The following is a 22,690-nucleotide window of genomic DNA, read 5'->3' as shown; positions in this document are numbered from 1 at the left end:
TTGCTGTGTAGAGTAGTCTTGGTTGTAGGTCCTTGGTTTTCTTCACTTTGAATATTTTGTGCCTTTCTTCACTTTGAAATTTTCATGCCAATCCCCTCTAGACTGAAAAGTTTCTGTTGAGAAATCATCTGACAGTCTTATGGGAGCTCCCTTGTAGGTAACAAACTGCTTTTTGTGTTGCTGTTTTTAAGATTCTCTCTGTCTTTAACCTTTAGCATTTTAATTATAATGTGCCTTGGTGTGGGCCTCTTTGGGTTCATCTTGTTTGGGACTCTGGGCTTCCTGGGCTTGTATGTACATTTCCTTTGCCATGATAGGTAAGTTTTTAGTTATTATTTCTTCAAATTGGTTTTCAATCTTTTGCTCTTTCTCTTCTGCCTAGTACCCCTATCATATGAATGTTGTTCCAAAGGTCCCTTAAACTATAGTTATATTTTCTTTAATTCTGTTTTCTTTTTGCTGTTCCAAATGGGTGTCTTTTCCACTACCTGGTCTTCCAAATCACAGGTTTGATCCTCTGCTTTATCTAATCTGCTGTTGATGCCATCTAATATATTCTTCATTTCTGACTGGCTCTTTTTTATGGTTTCTATGTTCTTTTTTATGTTTACTATCTCTTTATTGTAAAGTTCCAACTAAATTAATCTATTCTTTCCTGAAGTTCATTGAGCATCCTTATAACTAATTTTTTGAACTCTTTTTTAGGTTGATTGATTGCCTCCATTTTGTTTAGTTCTTTTTCAGGAGTTTTTTCCTGTTCTTTCATTTGAGACATATTGCTTTATCTCCTCATTTTGGCTGCCTCTCCATATTTGTTTCTTTGTATTAGGTAGATCTGCTAAGTCTCCCACTTCTGGCAACGTGGCCTTATGTAGTTGGTGTCCTGTGGGACTCAGTAGCCCATTCTCCCTGGTCACATTAGCCAGATTCTCCACGAGTCTCCCGTGTGTGGGTTGTACGTGCCCTCCTATTGTTGAGACTTGATTACTGTTGACATGTCAATGTGTGGAATTGACCCTTAGTCTGACTGCATGTGAGGACTATCTATGACTACTGCAGATGAACTGTTGTGCGTGGGCTAACCCCACGGAGGGGGATTCACTGTTGCAGGCCTCTGGTGTCTGCTGAGTCCACCCTTTGGGTGTGTCGTTTGTGGAGCTAATTGGGTGATGCTGTGGTATGGTCTCAAGCCCGTCTCTGGGTCTGTTGGTTCTTGGATTTCTTGGGAGCAGCTCTGGTGTAGGCCTAGGTCTTCTGCTGCTTGTGGTTGGCCCAGGGCTACCTAGTAGGAATTACAAAGTGATCTGCTGTGGGTAACTGCCTGTGTCGGGCTTGGAGGCACCTGGGAGAGGCTATCCTATGAATGGAAGCCAGCTCCCACTAGTACTGGGCTAAGGTCCACTTAGTCAGAAGTACAGGCATGCTTTTTTGGGGTTTGTGGACCTTTAAGAGATTTCAAGGAAGGCCACAGTGTGGGCCGAGACCAGCTGCTTGTGAGTAGTATCTGCTGAGAGATGTTCAGGCCTGTGCATGAGTTGGGTGGGGCAAGTTCTGAGTGAATCACCAAGGTGAGGCGAGTTTAATGGAGAGTCAGATTTGGAGCCCACCTGCAACTGACAGCTGTGTGGGGCAAGGGCTCAACAAATGACCAAAATGGAAGATAGTGCTGCCCCTCAGTGCCCCTATCTTGCACTGAAGTCAGACAGTTCACTTCTTCCCTATATGTCTCTGGTGCTTTTCAAGTTTCTGCCCAGTGCTGGAGCTGAAAGAAAGTGTGTCGTTCAGTGAGTAAGTCCATTCTCCTTTTAAGAACATCTGGGAGTCCGGCAGCCCTACATCACACCTGGACGGAATCTCTGCCGATTTTCACAGCTAGGTACTGTGGAGACTCCTTTGGCCAGCGCTGGGGCTCCTGCTGGGGAGTCCAGTGTGGGACTGGCACTCCTCGCTCCTCAGGGGCGACCTCCGCAACCAAGATATCCCTTCTGATTCTTAACTACTCACATATGGCTGTGGGACCAGGTTTCAAATCTCCACCCTTTCTACCAGTCTTGATGTGGTTTCTTCTGTATATCTTTAGTTATAAGAGTTCTGTTCTGCTAGTTTTCAGGTGGTTCTCAAAGGTGGTTGTACTATAATTTAGTTTTAATTTTAATGTGGTCATGGGAGGAGGCAAGCATAGCATTTACCTATTCCACATTCTTGACCAAAACTAGAAACTTTTGTATAATAGCTTTTAAAAATATCTACCCAGAGTCCTTGTATCACAGTCTCAAATTTCAAATTTCAGATGTTTTGTTATTATAATGATTTAAACATTCATTCTAAAGCCCCTGCATCCTATAAGGTACTGGACATTAGAAAACATAATTGTGCATATTCTGGAGCAGCTAGAATAAGGACTTGCATGTAAGAAGCTCTTCAATATTTTTTTGAATGTGAATAAATGAACAAAGACAAATAGCGTTTTGTGTAATGAAATGTTACAAGTAATACATTAGACATAATATATCAAAGTTAAATCTTTTTGAATTTCTAGAAATATGACTTAAATTTATATTCCCTTTTAATGTTTAGGATATATAATTTCAGTTGACTTATATTGAGGAAATCTGTCACAAGTAAGAAGGAAATAAATAAGAAATATGTGTTAAGAAAGTAGATTATAGTATATTTTTTAGTATCCTTCAATTGTGAGCTTAGGAGTTTAGATTAAAAATTTTCAAACTTTCTTAGCCCAATCTCATGTTCCATTAAATATATCCTTTAAAAAAATTTTTTTAATTAAATTTATTTGGGTGACATTGGTTAATAAAATTATGTGGCTTTCAAGTGTACAGTCCTATAAGGCATCATCTAAAATACGTTTTCAAGCCACACATTCCTTTTTAGAATTCTGATTACCAATTCTCTCTCCAAGTGGAAAGCAGATGTGTTAGGAACATTTCTTTCTCTATTTTTTTCTCTCTCTAGTTATTTATAGCTTTCGTGTCATCATAGATGCCCATGTTCAAATAATTGTATGACTAAGTCTATACTGACAAATTAAACTTTTTATTACAGTAGAATTTGTAAACAAATAATTATAGAGTAATGCAAATCAGTATTATTAGGATGTACTATGAACCAAATACTCTGTTTTATATATTTTTTATGTATTTATATATTTTTATAAAATGTTATATATTTTAATATATAATAAATAAGTAAAGCAGATATTTTTTCCAGTGTATTCCTACTAATACTGATGATTACTAAAGTCTTTTAAATATATTTATATATAGTGAAATTATATATATATATTTATCCACATATCTTGTACTTATGCTTTGCTTTTTATCCTTGTCTTAAGCTTGTACCTTGTTTAACTGGTCATGTCTCATTTATTTCCTTTCTTTCTCCTCTCCCACCTCCTTTTTGTTTTTATTCCTAGCCTAATTTTTTCCTTGCAGAAAACATTGCTTCAGTGTGTTTTTTTCAGTCCATCTCTCTGTCTCCATTGTCAACATATCTCGTCATGGCTTTCTATTTAGTATGTATGTAGCTCTTATTCATGAATTATTGCCCCTCAGGTTTATTGTTTTTTTTTTTTTTTTCTCTTTCTTGGAAGCAGCTGAATTGAAACAATCATTTGTTTTTAGCCTTTTGACAAACAGAATAGAAGCCACTTTATACTGTTTGCAATTCCAACCTATCTACAGCTAAAAACTATACTCTCATATTTTCTCCCACAAGAGATAATTCATGTAACTATAAATCATGCAAACACATTTCAAAATATAACAAATAATTTAAATGTCTTTATGTTAGCTTTTGCAGTAGTACTCTAAACTACATAGAGTTAAATTTTATAATCTAATGGATATCATAGTATTTGGATAATAATCTTAGGGATGATGATAGTAACTTTTTGGGGCTTACTTTGTCTTCTCTACCAATTTTTACCCTATAGGAATATGTAGTTAGTACATGGCAGAGCTGGGATACAGCTCTACATCTGAATGATTCCAAAGACTGTGCTCTTTGTGTGAGATCACATATTAATGGTGAATATTATCATTATTATCAAATTTGATACTTAAAGCTATAATTTTTTCCCTAGAATGTCGTGAAACCAAGCTTAGCAAAGCTAATGACTGCTGTTCAACAATCCCAGAAAAACAGTAAGCTATTTGAAGACTCTGTTCTTATGTTATGAACTGATTTGAAGTCACAGATATTTTCATGTACTCTTTACTTTGTTTTTACTGTAGTAGAAGCAAAATATGCCATTGTGAGACCTGAAAATAAGATCTTCTATGAGGACAATAAATCTCATAGTGAGAATGAAGATCTGGCTGAGACCCTTCCCAAACTGTCAAAAACAGTCCAGGGCCTTTCTCATCCTGATTTTCCATCACCTGAACCTCCTGTAAAACCTCCTTTCATGCCTTTAACAGTCGCTGGTCTTACAAAGGTAAGTTGTTTTGTTTTAAGTTTTTTCCCCATTCTTTTTCATATACCATCCCCCTGATCCTAGTAATGAAAAGGATCCTAGAAAGAAATGGAGGTCCTGAAGATCAGAATAGAAAATAAGTTAAGTAACAAGAGATATATATGTACAGGACTGGGTTTTATAAAGGTTAGTGGGAATAAACAATTCTTAGGTATGCCTTTATGGAAGGAAAGAATTAAAAGGCAACTAGAAAGAATAGCTAGATGAAAGTGAAGATGAGGGTGAAGGGGAAATATTCTTTTAAGAAAGGTAAGATGAAAATAAAGATTTAATAAGAGAGTCAAGATTAGGAGATTATTATAAAGAAACAGTAGAAATGAGGTTAAGGGAGAGCAGACACTTGCTATATTATATGATAGAAATTATGTTAAATGCAAATTAAGAAAAGAAAGCCAGGTAATGAAAAAAATGTTCAAAATCAGTTTATAGCTGATTTTTATGAAAAACTGAAGGAAAATTTAGTTCTCAAGTATTTTTTGTTCATTGAAGTATTTATTTGAAGTTTTTTTTTTTTTTTTTTTTTTTGGTAATCCTCACTTTTAAGCTTAATAAAGTGACATCTTGTATTTAATCTAGCAAAACCTGTGTTCATAGATAATGTAAAGTGAAGTCTGTTATAGGATTTATCAGATTTATTATGAATTATGAATTTTTGGCCCTTTTTTCTTGTGTTTTCTAATTTATCTTACTGTTTGGTATATACTTAACTTGCTTTTTTCTAAAGGTTTTTATTAAAATATAGCTAACATACAATGTTATATTAGTTTCAGGTGTACACCATAATTATTCAATATTTAAATACCTAAAGAAGTGATCGCCATACGTCCAGCAACCATCTGACACTATACCACACTATCACAATATTATTGACTATATTCCCAATGCTGTACATTACATCCCCATGACTTATTTGTTTTATACCTGGAAATTTGAACCTTTTATTCCCCTTCACCTTTCCCTGCCTTTTAAATTTTTCAATTGCAGTTAACATTCAATAGTATTTTATATTGATTTCAGGTGTACAGCACCTGAAATTAGACTTTTGTATAATTTAAGTAGTGATCCCCCTGACTAGTCTAGTACTTTTAGTTATTTAAAGTGGTGAGCCATGTGGAAGGAGGTATCAACACAGGAAAGATGGCATCCACCCACTGGCCACACGGGAGGAGGGCTCAGCACAGGGACTATGGCGGCTTTCTCTCCAGCCCTCATCCTGAAGCCGCACGACTCAGTCCCTCCCTGCATGTCTCTGGCACCTCCTGAGCCACAGTCCCTCCACCAGAGTCCAGGGTGAGGGCCTGGGAGTGAGTGGAGCTCTGTGTGGGTGGTGGGGGGTGCCCCGTAAGTGCACACCTGGCTTTCCAGCCACCTTCTGTTTCAATTGGGTGGACAGAATCAATTCCTCCTGATTTTTCACAGCCAGGTATTGAGGGGCCTTCTCTTTCTGGCACTTGTGGTCTGCTTTGGGGAGCCTGGTGTGGGCCTGGGACCCCTCGCTCCTCAGGGGAGAACTTTGCAGCTGAGATATTCCTCCCAATTCCTGACTGCCACATGTAGGTGTGGGAACAGCCTTTTTATGTCTCCACCCCTCCTACTAGTCTCAAGGTGGCTTCGTCGTTATATCCTTAGTTATAGGACTTCTGTTCAGCTAGTCTTCAGAGTGTTCTCCAGTTTGATTGTTCTATAATTTAGTTTTAATTTGGTCACAGGAAGAGGCAAGCACAGCATTTACCTGCTCTGCCATCTTGTCTGAAACTCTTAACTTGCTTAATTAACTGATCTTATTGTTTGGTAAAATCTTGGTAGGTGTTTTAGAGTTTTAGAAAACAAAGAGAAGGAAATAAATAGCACTTTGTTTTTTTCATTAATTAAAATTAAACTTTCTGGTTATGTAAATGAGGTACTTAATCTATATTCATTGAATGAGAAAATAAATCTTAAGCTATAACACTCTAAAAGAAAAAAACAAATTTTTTTTTTCTGTAAAGATTCTTTGAAAAAAAATTTTTTTATTGTGTAATTCTTTTTATATGAAATATTCAGAATAAGTTAATCCATAGAGACAGAAAGCAGATTAGTGGTTGACAGGGGCGAGGGGTGAGGGAATTGGGAGTGACTCTTTAATGAGAATGGGATTTCCTTTTGGGGTGATGAAAATGTTTTGAAATTAGGGGTGATCGTTGTATAACATTGTGAATGTACTAAATGATACTGAATTTTTCATTTTATTTTTTTTATTTTTATTTTAAATTTTTAAAGATTTTTTAATTGGGGAAGGGGTACAGGAGTTTATTGGGGAACAGTGTGTATTCCCAGGGCTTTTTCCAAGTCAGTTTGTTGTCCTTTCACTCTTAGTTGTGGAATGCACAGCTCACCTCCAGGTCCGGTTGCCGGGACTCGAGGAATCGAACCGGCAACCTTGTGGTTGAGAGCCCACTGGCCCATGTGGGAATCGAACCGGCAGCCTTCGGCATTAGGAACATGGAGCTCCAACCACCTGAGCCACTGGGCCGGCCCCTGAATTTTTCATTTTAAAATGGTTAATTTTATGTTTTGTGAACTTTTACCTCACTAAAAGAACACTGTCACAGCAATAATCAGTCAATGAAATTAAGATCATGTAATACATTTTAGAACAATCAAATGGACTCATTTAAAGCATGTCTTCTGTTGTTGCTTTTTTAACTTAATGATATTTCTTAGATATTGCTCTCTAAGGGGCTATTTTTTTTCTTTGCAATGACTGCAGAGATGTCCATTGTGCACAAGTCACATGAATTTTTTATTCGGTCCCCTGTGGATAGGCAGCCAGTTGTTTTGCCATTATAAACAATTATACATAGAACATCTCTGAGTGCCAGCCTGTGGCATCCTCCAGGGCAGGGTCAGACTGAGCAGGTCTGCGAGGGCGCACAGACTTCTGCAGGCCCCCTCTCTGTGTTCTCTGTGTGCCTAGGACAGTGCTTCACTTTAAGGCTTGTTCGGGAAGGGGGGACAAAAGGAAGAAACAAACCAGAAGAAGGCGTGAAATGGGAGCTGCGGGGGAAAGGAAGGGCTGAGCAGAATGTGGTCCCAGCACGAGCTTGGGAGACAGGCTTGAGCCCACTCTACCATTTCTTAGCTTCAAGAATGTGGGAAACTCACTTAGCCTCTTAGCCTCTAAGGATTCTGATTTATTTTTTCCCAATAATATCTTCAATTAATGGACACATATGCACATCAAATGCATGAAACCACAATTTATGATTTTTTCTAATATAAAATGCTTAGTGAAGGAAAGATTATCAACAGAGTGTACAAAATTATTGCTAAAAGATGATTTTTTTACTTTTTAAAATATCTCCAGCAGTGGGTACATTTCTTATTATACTTAACAAGCTTTATTAACTTCAACATTCATAGTTAAACTTAACATGAAAATTCTTTCATATCTAAAACTCGGACATCCCGGTGATTTGATTTTTTAGTACCTTTCTTCATTCAGTCCTACTTGATGATCACAGATGTATTTAAAGACTTTTAAATCTTCAACTTGGATAATCACAGTTTTATCAGTTTTTTTATAGTAGTTTTTTTCTGCAATCTTTAACTATTAGGGTATGTAGAATAGCTAGGATATTAGAGCTATTAGTGTGCTGTTCACAGGAAAATAAGGAAACCATGTGAATTTTAAAATAAGGCTTTATATTTCTTTCATACATGATACTAGTACTTAAAAATGCTTTGTACTTCTATAATCACATAAGCATTTGTCTTTCATAGTTTAAAACTTGTCTTTTAACATTAATTGTTAAAAAGGAGTCTTCTTGTAACATTGTGAATTGGTGTTTGACAATTAATTTTTTTCATTAAAGTGCTTATTACTATAATATTCTAGAAATAATATTTGCATATATCCATCAAAGGGTATTTTATGTTGTTGAAACAGATTTCGAAATATACTTGTATAACTGAAAAATTGAATCCTGTTGTTTTTTCACCTGCTCTTGTTTTTATTTTCAAAATTTCACAAATTCTGTGTAGGTTTGCATTATTTAATTATATCAGGTTAGTGCAGTTTATAGATACTTATCTTCTTAACATCATATGCTTTTCCTGAGTAAAGTCATCTGTTTCTACTCCACATGTATTTATCCAGATTGTCCTTCTAAGTCCCCGTAGTGCCTCAAATTTGATATGTCCCAAACTAAAGACATTGCCCCAGACCCTTTCTTTTTTCCTGACTCTCTGTAATTTACTCTGTCATCTGTTTTCCCCATCCTAGTAAATAGCACCATTGAAACACTGAAGCATGAAAAATCATGGACTCCCACCCTCCTGAAATCACCACTTCCAGTCAATCATCAAGTTTCATATTTTCTACCTGCTTATCATTTCTTTATGAATGATAATTCAGTTTCTCACCTCCAATTTTGAAATACTCTTGTAGTTTGCTCCCCTTATGTTCATGTTTACATTGTTGCCAGTGCGACTGTTCTAAAACATACTTGTGATGACTCAACACCTCTGCTTATTGAGTGGCTCCCCATCACGTGAGGGTAAAATTCACATGCCAGCGTAACACTTGCCTTCTTTGGCTTGGTTCTGGTCCTGTAGTTTTATCTCTCCATCCTATTCTCAGTGTTCCAGGTTTACCTCATTTCTTTGGTGCCCTCACTTACAATATGTTGCCTCAGGTTTTTGCTCCTTCTGCCCTTTCTAGAATTCCCTTCTCACCTTTCCTCTGCACTTAAGATATCTTTCATGATGCAGCCTTATCTCTGCAGCATCTCCTGAGTTTCCCAGGTACTGACTGTTGACTCCTCTGTGCCCTTACTGTACTTTATTCACTTCAGGTGTAGAACTAGCGAGTGATACTTTTCAGTTCTTGTTGTTTTCATGTATCTCTACCCCTACTGAAATATAGGACAAAATCTTTTATTTATATTTTTAGCTTCTCCTGGGGCAGTGCCTATGATTTGATGGATACAGTAGACGTTTGTTGTCTTGCTGACTGAGGGACTAAGTGAGCGAGTGAGCAAGTAAATAAATATGATGTTTTCTGAAGTTGGGTTTTTGTTTTGTTTTGTCTTTATAGGAAGAAGTAACAAAGCCGGCAATCGGAAAAAAAGAAAATGGTGTGGATATTATTGAAAGTGCTCCACAAGAGCAAACCAATAATGACAATTTGACTTATGTTGATGGAGCACACAAAAGTAATAGAAGTGGTAAGTTAGTGACTATCTTTGGTTTTTTTCTGTGCTTAAATGCTTATAAAGAAATCTAATGTGTCGATTCAAATATGATACCCTTTTCTTTTAAGTATTTTTTTCTTTCTTGAAAAGTATCCCAACTATTACCAACTTATTCTTCTTGCAAATACTTCATTCCTCTGAATTTTTTTTCTGCTATTGCTTTTATTTTATTGCAATTCTCATGAATGGAAATAGACTTGTATATGTATTTAAAATCCATATAAAACATTTACATTAATGTATCTGTGACTACGTTTTATAGATAAAATGTCAGCATTAGGATTAGAAGAAGAAGACATAGAATCACCTTGGGATTCTGAGGTACTGTCTTTTATTATTATTGTTATTATTTTAGATATTAGCATTGACTATTCTTAAAATATAAACAGTATGCTTTGACTTTACTTTCTCACCTCTGCATTTTCCCATAAAAATTATTTTCTTATGTTTTTTAAGCTATAGTTAATAAAATAACTGTGCTAAATATAATAATACTGCATAGTAAATTCTGCTAATTTGCAAGATTCGCTTAATGAAATCAGTGTCGTATCGTATAAAAAACTAAGGCTTCAAAACCGTAAGGAATCAGTTTGGGTTCTGAAGTTAAGTTTACCTAAAAACTAAAGAATTATTCCAGATCAGCCAATGGCCAAATGTATTATTCTATAGCATATATGGATGTGTAAAACTACTAATGAGATTCAGAGAGTAGCAATTTGCATTGTAGTTTTTTTATCACTTGGAACTTGAAAGATAATGCCTGAGATTGCAAAGTTTTATTATATTTGGATTGTCAAGCAGCTCTGAAAGGAACTTTTCCAGAGAAGGAAGAGCATGGTGGATAGTAATAAATACGTAGGATTACATTAACAACAATTTGGCTTAGTGGTGTTTTGATAAGTAACAACTGTTTTTGATAGTTAAAATAGCATGCATTAAGTAACTTATAGCAACCATACTTGTAGTAATATAAGTACAAAGTGGTGATGAGCTAATCTGAAGTGACAGCTGTGGAAAGAGATAGGCAGAGTGTGATTTTGATATAGGCATCTGCTGCCTAATGGTACAAGCAGTGTATTTGAAGTCTAAGAACAAGCTAGCATCCTGGATTAGTCACTTACTAACTATGGGATCTTGGAAAACTTTTTAACCTGCCCATGTCAGTGATCTGATTCATAACGATGGTAGTCATACCTACCTTTTAGGTATGTGTAACGAACAGATGTAATAGCAAATGTGGAAACACTTTGTAAACTGTAAAGGGTGCTGTGGAAATATAAGACACAGTGATCACAGTGGCTTGTAGTGACTTATTAATATCAGGACACTTTCTGTAACCTGAAGGACAAGGAATGGCAGTGGTGACAAGAACAGAACGGGAAAGTTAGAAGGGGCATGTGGATTTCTAATTTGGGGGTGTTAAGATTCAGGATGCTGTGATTGACCATGTCCCAAAGGTCTGTAGTGGTTTGGGACGTGAGACCTTCTTGATGAAATCTTAAATGTTTTGACCTAAAGCAAATGTCTGTTATTAGATACCAACCGTGTGCCAGGCAGTTTGGCACTGAATGTAGAAGTTGAGGGGTTAAGCTGTAGTCGTAGGAACAGGAAAACAAGTAAACAACACATGCTTCCTATAAAGGAAATGGAGAATGTTAGGTTAGAGAATAAGGGGGGGTTACAGTTGAAATGGGAGTGGGAGTAGAATTTAGGTGGTCAGAAAACCTGAGTGTGACAAAAGCTGCCAAGTGAAGCATGAGAGGTAGCCAGTCATGTGAACGTCTAGAAGCAAAACCTGTTAGACAGAGAAAACAGTGGATCGCACTGCTCATCAGTTACTCCGATGTCTTAGAAAGGCTGGGAAGCAGCCTGTACGGTAGCCATCATCAAACCATCTTTATATCCCTTGTTTTGTGTAGAAGAGAAATAAAATGTGCATGATAAGTGCGTGGCTCATTTTAGATGGTTAATAAGTAAATGTTTATATTTTTTCCTACTGAGAGCTTACTATAATTTTTCTGAAGAGTTGCATAGCTATGTAAAATTTTTGACTATTATTTAAACATAATTTTAAAAAGTTTTTCTTAGTACCTTGTCATTTCATTCCATGATTTTTCCTATTAAAACTTTTATCAAATAATAGTTAGCTTTCTCCAAGTCCTTGTTTACCTAAATTTAGTAGGTTCTAAACTGTTCTGTTTAGATGTAACACTATATACATCAAGGTTTCTTATCATGTCAGCTATCTTGTTTGAACAGAAAACAATTGTCAGTAGAAATATTTAAAATTCATATCAAGTACACGTCTTAGAGGATTGGCTTAAATGCGTAGTTTTCCGTGTGTCCAGTGACCTTGATGGAGATGTAGAGTCAATGGAGGTGATTGGAGTCAGTTCCTGGTGAGATGTGCACAGACATCAGGACGGGCTCTCTGAAGCGCTCACTCAGCTTCAGACTCCATGACAGTCAGGCAGGAGCCACATGACAGGCCTGAGCTCCACAGCGTGTATGTGGCTCTCTGCTTACATGGTTCAGTTTTCAGTATGTGCTGGCCTGATTGTTCACTCTAATTGCATTAAAAGTGGGAAATGCAGATATTTTCTTACAAGGGACTAGAAATCTTTATACAACTCATTATTGACATAAATTTTAACAGAGTTTCTCTGCAAGCCTTCCACAGAAGTATGTTGATCAATTCTCTGGTGCTGCAGATCAAAGAGGAAAAAATATACTTACTGGACAAGTAGAAGGTAAGACCTGTATTTCATTTAAAAAGTCATTAACAGAATGTTGATTTAAAGCATCAATACACTAGCCGACCCGGTGACTCAGGTGGTTGGAGCACCGTACTCCTAACGCCCAGGTCACCAGTTTGATTCCCACATGAGCCAATGAGCTGCGCCCTCTACAGCTAAGATTGTGAACAACAGCTCTCCCTGGAGTTGGGCTGCTGTGAGCAGCTGGAGGTTGCCGTGAGGGGCTGTGGGCCAACTGACGACTGATCACTGAGTGCCTCAGCCGAGGGGAGCTCAAGGCTTATAGTACCAGCAGGGCCAGGGAGCTGTGTCCTACACAACTAGACTGAGAAACAATGGCTTGAACTGGAGTAGGGGTTGAACTGGAGTGGGGGGAGTGAGAAGAAAGGGGAAAAAATAAATAAACAAAGCATGAATACTGATACAGTCTAATAGCCAAAGAAAATCACCTATTAAATGCCTAGCGAGGAAAAGGAAGTGAAAAGGAGACAAGTTGTATATCTTATCAGGTACCAACAACAAATTGGGAGTGCCAGAACAGGAGCTCAATTATTTGTTCCATTTCAAGACACTCTAAGACCTAAGGAGAGTCAGGAAATAAAGAAGAGGAAAAGAATAAAAGAGGGAATGAAGAACAAGAGAGGCAGAAGTTGTAGGGAGTAAGTGAAGGAAAATGAAGTGAAAGGTGGTAAAATAATTCTTTAGAAAAAAGAAGAGCAGAGTTTTTGAAATGTGGGAAAAATAGAAAGTGAGCTTCTACTGGTAGTACCAAAACTTGTCAGACAAGTACAGTAAAATGTCCCTGCTCGTCCTCTTTTCCTCACGGTTGGGACGGCATTACAGATTGAGGTACCTGACCATGTAGAGCTCTATTTTATCTACCAGGGATGAACTTAAGCCTATGTGGTCCGCTGTAAATGTATAGTCTTTAATGCCATATAAAACGCTGTTACGTCACAGGGTAGTATCATATAGAGCAAGATAAGAGCATTAGAATGAAGCAGAGAGTAAAATTGGTTATGGGATTATCAGGGAAGCAATAACCTGATCAAAAGTCCATGAAAAGTCCATGAAGACTCCGAATGCAGTTGCATTTTGGGAGGAAATGATAGCAGCGGGTCTTGTATCTGCTTGTCTCACAAGGAATGAGGGGCACCAAGGTGCTGGTCCACAGGCCATGCTCTGTGCAGAGAGGGTGCTGACTTCTGGAAGAGGAGGCATCGGATAGTTGGAGAATTCTGGAAGAGGAGGCATCGGATAGTTGGAGACATAAAAAGATCCAGGAACAGCATTATTTTGTTTTTCTTTCTGACCATATTTATAACCAAAGGGAAGGAAAGAGATGAAGAAACAGAGATTATAGCTGTAAGATACTACTACTAAACAGAGAGGAAAGAAAAAGTGGTGGGGATAATCCACAAAAAGAATGGAAAGGGGGAAGTATCCAGACCACAGGTCTAAAAATTACTTTTGAAGAGGAAGCAGGGTAGTGAAGAGAAGGAGGGAGGAAAGAAAGGCTTCAGCTAGGTAATTTTGGAGTCGATGAGGAAATGTGAGAGACCTCACGTTTCATGGCTTCAGTATATTTGCACTGAAACAGAAGATGAGATCATTGCTGCTCCAAGGAGGGAGTGCTGCTCCAAGCAGGAGGCAGTGCTAGAATGGGGTAAACTGCACCCACTCACTTATCCTCCTCAGGATTCTCAGGCATCAAAAAGATACATATGCTACACTGGTATTTGTTATTCAAATGAGATTAATTTGAATATAAAAGCATTGTCTGTTTTATTAAGGTAGCTAAGTTTTTTATAAGACAACTGTTTCATAAAAATCCTTTAAAGACTAGCATGACATACCAAACCAAAGTAATTTTGGAAACCAAAGAAATTATATAGAGTTTATTCCCTAAATGCCAAAATTGTTATTTTCGGTAAATATTACACTGATTTTAAATATAAAAGATCTTTAATATTTAATATTTCTGTGGCAATTAAATTATTTCCTTTTAATAACCATATTTCAATATTGAAAGCTCATTCTACATTATTTCTTAGATGTGTTTTATATCCCTTCTTGCATGAGCGGATCAAGAAACTGTAAGATGGCTAAACTAGAGGATACAAGAAGTGTAGGCATACCAGTAGCCCACATTGGTATGGAAAAAAAAGAATATTTTTATTAACTATTATTCTACAAGTGTATGTCCAAGTTGATCAATTTATAACACTTCCTCTGTTGAGAAATGAATTATGCATTCAACTGAACTGTCCTCACAACTGCGTACTTCCTAAATTCCAGAACATGATAAATGTAGCATAATGGTATAAATGTTTCTGATGTATTATTGCATTAAAGATAAGCTGTTGCATTCTATCATCATCTTTCACATTGAGCCTGTCTGGATCATGGTTTGTCCCTCTGATGAAGGATCACATTTTTCTCCATCAATCAGCATGTTCACATTGGTTATGCACACTTTTGTATTTTAGTTATAGTCATTGGAAACATACTTTTGAAATCTCATCTGCATGTTTTGTTAAACCTATATTCCTGTTTTTTCTTCGGTATTTAGAGTGGATTCATATTTCTATCTTGCTGCTGTCCAAACAGTTCCCTCTCTCCCTGAAAAACCACTAACACCTAATGTAGTCATTTCCAAAGCCACGCATGAGGATTCAGCTCCATACTAACTCTGCATGAATATAGTTAGCTTTCATGTTTACATATGATTGAGTATATGTCCCTTTGCTTTTTAGATTCTCCTGAAAAATATCCTCACTTGAAGGTATTAACTTTTATATTTTTATTTTGATTTATTAACTATAGATTACATGAAATGTACATTATTTATTACTCACCTTGTTTCCAAATCCATTCAGCTTACTGTTGAAGCCAAAGATCCTGAGCCTAACAAAGCTGTAGGAATGGAGGCTGTGCAAACACCCACATCAGGTATGTTTTGTAATACCAGTTTTTCTCTGGAAAGGAGTGCACGAAAATATTTGACATGTGCATAATCTTCTCATTCCTAATTCCTGTTTGTTTGGTGTTTTTTGTAAATTTAATTGAAGGATTTGACATAAATAATGCAGATGTCGTTGGTATCCATGTTTGAGAAAAAAGACATTTGCAAGAATAAGAAAAAGAGATTTTAAAAACGTGCGCTTTAACTAAGATGTTTCTATTTTTGTTTCAATACCCTAAATTTCCCAGTTTGGGATGCCAGAGGTTAATTTTCACACACGAAGATTTTTCCAGTGTTTTAAAATGCTTCTTTGAATTTTGACCTTTATCTAGAGTAAAGCCTCAGTTGCTAATGTGTCAACTGTTAATTTTTGTGTTTTAATTTTACTTCTTCTTAGTGTCATTACACCGATGATCTTAAGCCAACCAGATGTTCTGATTAGCAGACTGTGTGTGTGTGTGTGTGTGTGTGTGTGTGTGTGTGTGATGTCTTTGATTATTAAAAATGGTAGAAGTAATTAATCATAATATTTGGTAGACAGTCTTTGAAACAGTAATTCTGAAACTTTTTGGCCTTAGGATCTTTTTATACTATTAAAACGCATTGAGAATTCCAAAGAATTTTGTTTAAGTACATAGCATCTATTGATATTTACAATATTAGGAATTAAAACTGAAAAATATCAAATACAAGCACCCATATTAGCTATTAGAGCTATGACCCAGAGACCATTAGAACTGATACCGTGTTGAGTTCCAGCTGCCTGCCGCTTGAAAAAGTTAAAAATTGAGAGCTGTGGTTGGTGGAAAGAAAAGCAGGTTTATTTAGAATGCTGGCATTCTGGGAGGATAGCAGACTCCTGTCCAAAGCCCATCTCCTCATTTCTAGAATGGGGAGAAGGTTTTGTAGGTACACAAGAAGAACAAAGGAAAGGGGGAGTTGGTCAGGCAGGTCCTAGGGCTGACATCACTTTCTGGGGTCTTGTCTGTTTTAAGATAATGTTATCTCCATACTCTTAAGACCTGGGGCTTTATGTGTCATCAATAAAAACTGCAAGGGAATTATAGATTGGATTCCAGTGTCTCGGTGCCTGAGGATTAAGAAGTTGCCCTTTTCAGGTTAGGATTCTGTTGATTGAATGGATTAACGAGGTACGTGTAGCCTTGAAAAAGGGAAGAAAACAGTTCTTAAGTCAATCAGTGAGGGGAGAAACAAAAACAGCTGAATATCAGGGTGGATCAAACTGACAAGTGGCTAGATAGTGAGTTATGTGGTAAGTCAAACTGCAAACTAGCTAAGTCTAATTACATTATTGATTTACCGAATTTCACCTTTACATTGCCCCCCGTCACATGTTCACTTTATTGCTATAAAATCAGTAAGGTTAGATTAGAAAGGAAACAAAACAGCCATATTATTTAAGAGAATTTCTAAATCCAGGGATACTAGTGGGGACCGCTCTTGCTACTTCCGTGTTTCCCCGAAAATAAGACCTAGCTGGACCATCAGCTCTAATGTGTCTTTTGGAGCAAAAATTAATATAACACTCAGTCTTATTTTAATATAAGACTGGGTCTTATATAAGACTGGGTATAATATAATATAATAATATAATACTAAGTCTTATATTAATTTTTGCTCCAAAAGACTCATCCTTACTCCAGTGGTCTTCCACATCCAAAGCAGGCTTGTTTACCTGGCGTACTTCTTCTGGGGCTGCCAAGATTGTTACGGATACCAGGACCGGAAAGAACCCAAGTGGCACTCAGAGTTAGGAGAAACAGCTTTATTACCCCCAGCGGGCTCAGTGGGATCCTTCCCAAAAGACTGAGCTCCTAGCAAGGTTGTGAGCAGGTTTTTATGGGTTGGGGACTTCCTTGAGTTGGGAAAAGAGTAGGTGTCGTCTGGTGATTGGCTCGGGGTGTGGCTTGGAGGGGGTTATGCGGAAGTGGGCTGGGGCTTAGGCTGGGGACTTCTCTCTCTGCTTGGGTCACCATCTTAGGTCAGTTCCACGTGGCAGGGAACCATCTTAGGTCAGTTTCTCCATCAGGATGACCCTGAGGTGGCCCTGGACTTGTCTATTAACTGCAACCAAGAATCTGACCTGGCTCTGGCCTTGTCCTCCGGTCTCACTGTTTCTTTATTCCTCGTTTTCCCTATCTCAGTTGTTTAAGACACTTGAACAAATTCCCTGGCCTTCTTTTAGGGTCTGAGCCTCTTTATCAGGGATGTAATAGTGGCATTATAACAGCCTATTAGATTAGGGAAAAACATCAGGCCAAGCTTCCTTACACTGGCCTACATTCTGACACTGAGGAGGGCACGAACTCTAGCAGTCCTAAAATACAAAAGTTTACATATTAGCAAAACTTAGTTCTTAGATTTATTTTTTCATTTTTTTAAGTAACCAAGGACCTGATTAAGACAATATAAATTATTATTATTATTTTTTAAACTTTTATTTATTTTAAGTGTATTTTTCCAGGACTTATCAGCTCTAAGTCAAGTAGTTGTTTCAATCTAGTTGTGGAGGGCGCAGCTCACAGTGGCCCATGTGGGGATCGAACTGGCAACCTTGTTATTAAGAGCACTGCTCTCTAACCAACTGAGCTAATTGGCCGCCCCAATATAAATTATTTTGATGACACATAATCTTTGCTTTTCAGGCAGAACATTTTTCATGTCAGTAGCAGACCAATAGTCTAACAAATTTTGTCTTATTTAGCAGAGAGAGAAAACCTAACTAATGTTGTACTAGCTTACTTTTGAAATTTAAATATACCTAATTAATTGCATTTTGCTGAACCATATATAAAATTCTTTTAAGATTTTTCTTCACAAACCTTCTATAACTTTCCCAGTCCCTCTTAGTTTGTCTCCTCTCACACATTCAGAAATAACCATCCTCAAGGCAAACTACTTTCTTTCAATTCCTTCAGAAATATATTTCCATACCTTATACCTTCCTTGAAAACACACATCATTTTCTTTCATATTAATTAGAATCTATAACCTTCAGAATTATTATAGAATCTATAACCTTAATTTTTACTGACAACTAAAAGCAAGCAGTTAGCATTTCCATTGGCAAATCCAGGAACCTATTTTGTGACCTTCAAAAGTATAAGCTTTTGTAATAAATTATAAGATACATTTATTAACAGACCTTAATCTATTTTTTAACATTCTTGTGACAAGAAGCCAGAAATAGATGAACTGAAACTCATCCAAAAATCAATATTTCAGCATTTTGTTATTTTGAAATACCTAGATATTCAGTAATTTTTATCATGTAGCACAACTAAGTAAACCTGAAGTAAACATCTTAGTAACTCATATTAGTCAACATATGCTGAGAAACCACTTCCAGATATCCACACTGTATAATTATTAGTGAAAAGTTTCATCTAAAACCTTATTTCAGTTAACATTTTGTTAGTTTTTAACTCTGTGAGATTTCAAAGTTAATTATCACCCATTATTTTCTTGACAAATTTTGTAAGAGATAACATGAATTTATTTTTGTAAACCCAGGTAAAAAGATACCATATTTAATGTTAATAACCTGAAAAGATACATCTATTCAACCAAAAGTTAAACCAGCCTTAGTATCAAATATTTTCTTAGATCATGTGATCCTGAAAAGTACTTGGGTTAGTTTTTTATTATTTAAAATTTATATAGGCACTTAATCTTTTTTCTTTAAGCCAATCAAACATTATAATCTGGTAATATCATCTGGAGACAAAACATTATATTATATATAAAACAGGCCAACACAGATACCAGAGATCATAGACATATATCAGAACTACCGTGTTTCCCCGAAAATAAGACCTAGCTGGACAATAGCTCTAATGTGTCTTTTGGAGCAAAAATTAATATAAGACCCAGTCTTATTTTACTATAAGACCTGGTATAATATATAATATGTAATATAATATAATATAATGTAATGTAATGTAATGTAATGTAATATAATATAATATAATATATAATGTAATATAATATAATATAATATAATATAATATAATATAATATAACATAATACCGGATCTTATATTAGATTTTGCTCCAAAAGATTCATTCGAGCTGATTGTCCAGCTAGGTCTTATTTTTGGGGAAACTTGGTATTAACAATTGCAGAGAGGACCTAAGATCTTACAATTGTCCCTTCAATTTCAAAGACTCTGGAACAAAGGGGTTGGGGGGTCTGGCTTGAGAATTAGCCACTTGGTTTTAAAAGCGTCTCTTCTTTTTTTCCTTCAGTTACCTCAGCCTCAGGCATTCCTGGTTATAAGTGGATTAGGAGATGGGTGGAGTCCCCTTTTCTCTGAACTATCAGTTTGGTTCCCTTCCTTTCAGAATCTATCATAAAGGCTTTTATATACGCAATTTCAAACTGTTTCCCAGACCTGTAACAGAACAATTCCATTTGCAAAATAGTATAATAGTTCAATGAACTACTGAGTGACCAGCATTCCCCAGAATCTAGTATATACATTAGCCAAGCAGAATTGCAATAGAATACTGATTTCTTTGTGGTCAGAGGCTTATAGCTGTAATCTTGCCAATGGCCCTAATATTCTGCCCAGTGGGCTCCCGCCTGGCTTGAAACCTTAGATCCCAGTATTGAGCTGGAACAAAGGCAGTCACACTTGACACACAGACCTGAATATTCCCTGGGTCAGACAGACAAAACCCAGACAGATACCACACAAACAAAAACGAAACCAGATTTGAATCTGAAGTTACAAAAACCAGACCTAGACAGGTGACAGCTTTGGATGCCACGTCGTCTTACTCCATATACAGGGTCTGTTGATCATCAGATAGTTGGCCAGTGGGCTGAAAACCAGAAACCAGATGTGGCCTTAAGACCACCAGATGCCCAAAGATTAAGACCAGGAGTGGTGGCTTTTACAGTGCGGCAGCTGGGCCTCGCTTCCTGGGGAACAATGTGGCTAACCACGAGCATGCTTCCAGAACCAGAGCAAGCTTGCAACCAAAGCCTCCTACTAGTGGGGGTATTATGCCCTGTTGGATATTGCCCGAGAGCAAGCCCTTCTCGGTGCCATGTCTAGGTTCTTGGCATCTTGAGCAAAGAATTGAACAAGACACAGAAATATAGTGGTGAAAGAGCAGTTTATTAGAAGTGAAAGTACACTCCAAAGAGGTAGGAGCGGGCTGAGCACAAAGAAGTGGCTCAAATGGCTCAAAGGGCTCAAGGGCTCATTATTAGAAGAAAAAGGACACTCCAAAGGGTTTGGAGCGGGGCCCCCCAGCAAAGCAAGACTCAAAAGGCCCTGACTGCCAAGGACTTGGAGTTTTTATTTCCTTCTCTTCTAGAATGGGCTACTCCTCTCTATTTGTGGGGCTGCTTGATTGATACCTGTGATTGATAATGGCTAATGGTTATGGTAAACAAGGGCAAGTTTGGGCGGAGAGGGGAGGTTTTTTGGGTGGTCATTTCCCATAGACTATGTTGGACGTGTAGGAATGTTACCTGACGTATCCAGGCATCTCAGAGACCAATTCCTGTCTCTAACTGCCTGCCTCATGTCCCCCTTGAGAGACGTGATCCCTATAAATCTCTATGGGAAGTTGAGGGACAAGAGATCTCTTCTGTATCTGCTTCCTGCTGAGTGTGGCCGTTGTCCCTGCCTATTGGGGATTCACGGGACTCTCACCCTGTCTGATCTTAGATGAGGGAAGGGGTCTCATGATCCGCCTGGAGGACCATGTTGACCTCTTTGGTCGGGAGGTACTGAAGTCTTGGTGGGGCATCACTTGTATCCTAATAGGCCGCAGATGAGGAGAGATAGATTTTAGTTAATAGAGTTAAAAGTGTTGGCCCAAGAAGCAGGACTCAAAGCCATTGACACAGGGTCACCACATGATGAAAAATTTGTTCACCTTCATAGAGTTTGGCCTTTCTTCTGGTTTAACTGGTCATTCATTTATTGTTCACCTGGGAGCTAGGCCTGGAAAGAATGCTGTGATATAATGACCATAGTCAACAGACATTAATCACAAGCTTTAGGGTAATTATTTAAAGCAGAGGGTAGGAGATTTCTATGATTCAGGCTAAAAACAATCTGTTATTTATGATTAAGAAACTGATTTGAAAAATGATTATAACCATGGGCTACGAAGCCAAAACACTAGGGAAAAGAAAACTTAAAGTTTCTATAGTGAGGAGCCCTTTCGTTTGGCCCATATCAGTGTCACCTATTTGACGCCAGTGGGTCAGTACGACCCCCAGATAGCCCTCAGAGAGGAGCTCCAGGCAGTGAGTGCAGAATCCTTGGACTGTGCATGCTGGGGGCCACTTCATTCTCTCAACCAGTAACTGGAAGCAGGAAAACAGAACAATCGCTTATTCTATCCCAACTGAGCAGAAAAGCGTCCATGACAAGTGGACCCTGGTGCAAGACACCCCCATCCCCAGCAAAATCGCTCAGCAGCTACTTCCAGAGGTTGGTCCTGCACCAAGGAATCTGCCAGTCCTAGGCAGCCTCCGAGACCCTCTGCAAGCTGAAAGACTTACTGGAGAAATCCTGAGGCAATCCCTTTGTGGTTGCCAGAAACTGTAACTGGAAGCCCAATGAGTCAGACTCATGCTGACTTGTGCTGCTCAGCCAGTACTGTAGACCGACACAGGAGTTGGGTCATAGAATAAGTGTTTATTATCAGAGGACTGGTGGTCTGAGAAGGCAGTGGGTTAACACCTCCAAAAACTGCCTTAACATTCTCAGACCTGCTTAAGGTATTTAAAGGAAAATCAGGGCACTCTCCCAGAGATTGCATGATGGTTCTGAAAGTCTGTTGTTCTTTCATGATGCCCACCTCTGTCATCGTATCTCTTGTGGTGCCAGTGATCCGGGATGGTGAGGGGAGTAACCTGGGAAGAATGCTGAGCAATAGTTTGTGATTAGAGAGCATCTCCAGGGTGAGAGCTGGAACAGGGGCAAGGTATCCCGTAGGCATTCTGAGCTCACACTGCTCAGATTTACTGTTTAAATAAAAAGGGAAGTCAGCTGGATGGGGTAGGGGTCCGACTACAGGGGGCCCAGCTGGGTCCTGCTGCAGAGCTGTGATGTTATCACACATCATGTCTGTGGAAAGCTCCACTGTAAACATATAAGAGAATGAGAGTGAAAATGGCAAATGACATTCAGTATTACTGTGAAAATAGTTATGGACAGCTGAACTGATGGATTTTAGTATGCCAGGGATA

General features: G+C 37.8%; 1 protein-coding gene across 3 annotated transcripts in view; it reads left to right on the top strand.

Moving 5' to 3' along the window:
- Positions 1 to 22,690, top strand: part of LOC308508178 (ankyrin repeat domain-containing protein 26-like) — a 109,243-nt gene that overhangs the window by 23,824 nt on the left and 62,729 nt on the right. For 2 of the 3 annotated variants that reach the window (XM_081074557.1, XM_081074558.1), the window contains 7 exons: positions 4,103 to 4,163; positions 4,254 to 4,456; positions 9,573 to 9,702; positions 9,992 to 10,050; positions 12,386 to 12,479; positions 15,242 to 15,270; positions 15,365 to 15,437. In XM_081074557.1, the coding sequence (XP_080930683.1) occupies positions 4,103 to 4,163; positions 4,254 to 4,456; positions 9,573 to 9,702; positions 9,992 to 10,050; positions 12,386 to 12,479; positions 15,242 to 15,270; positions 15,365 to 15,437 (649 nt within the window). Of the gene's footprint in view, positions 1 to 4,102; positions 4,164 to 4,253; positions 4,457 to 9,572; positions 9,703 to 9,991; positions 10,051 to 12,385; positions 12,480 to 14,539; positions 14,639 to 15,241; positions 15,271 to 15,364; positions 15,438 to 22,690 lie in introns of all 3 variants that reach the window. The other variant, XM_081074556.1, reaches the window with a different exon arrangement.

Source organism: Rhinolophus hipposideros (assembly GCF_964194185.1).
Source record: "Rhinolophus hipposideros genome assembly, chromosome: 1".
Taxonomy (NCBI): domain Eukaryota; kingdom Metazoa; phylum Chordata; class Mammalia; order Chiroptera; family Rhinolophidae; genus Rhinolophus; species Rhinolophus hipposideros.
This window is presented reverse-complemented; position numbering and strand designations above follow the sequence as displayed.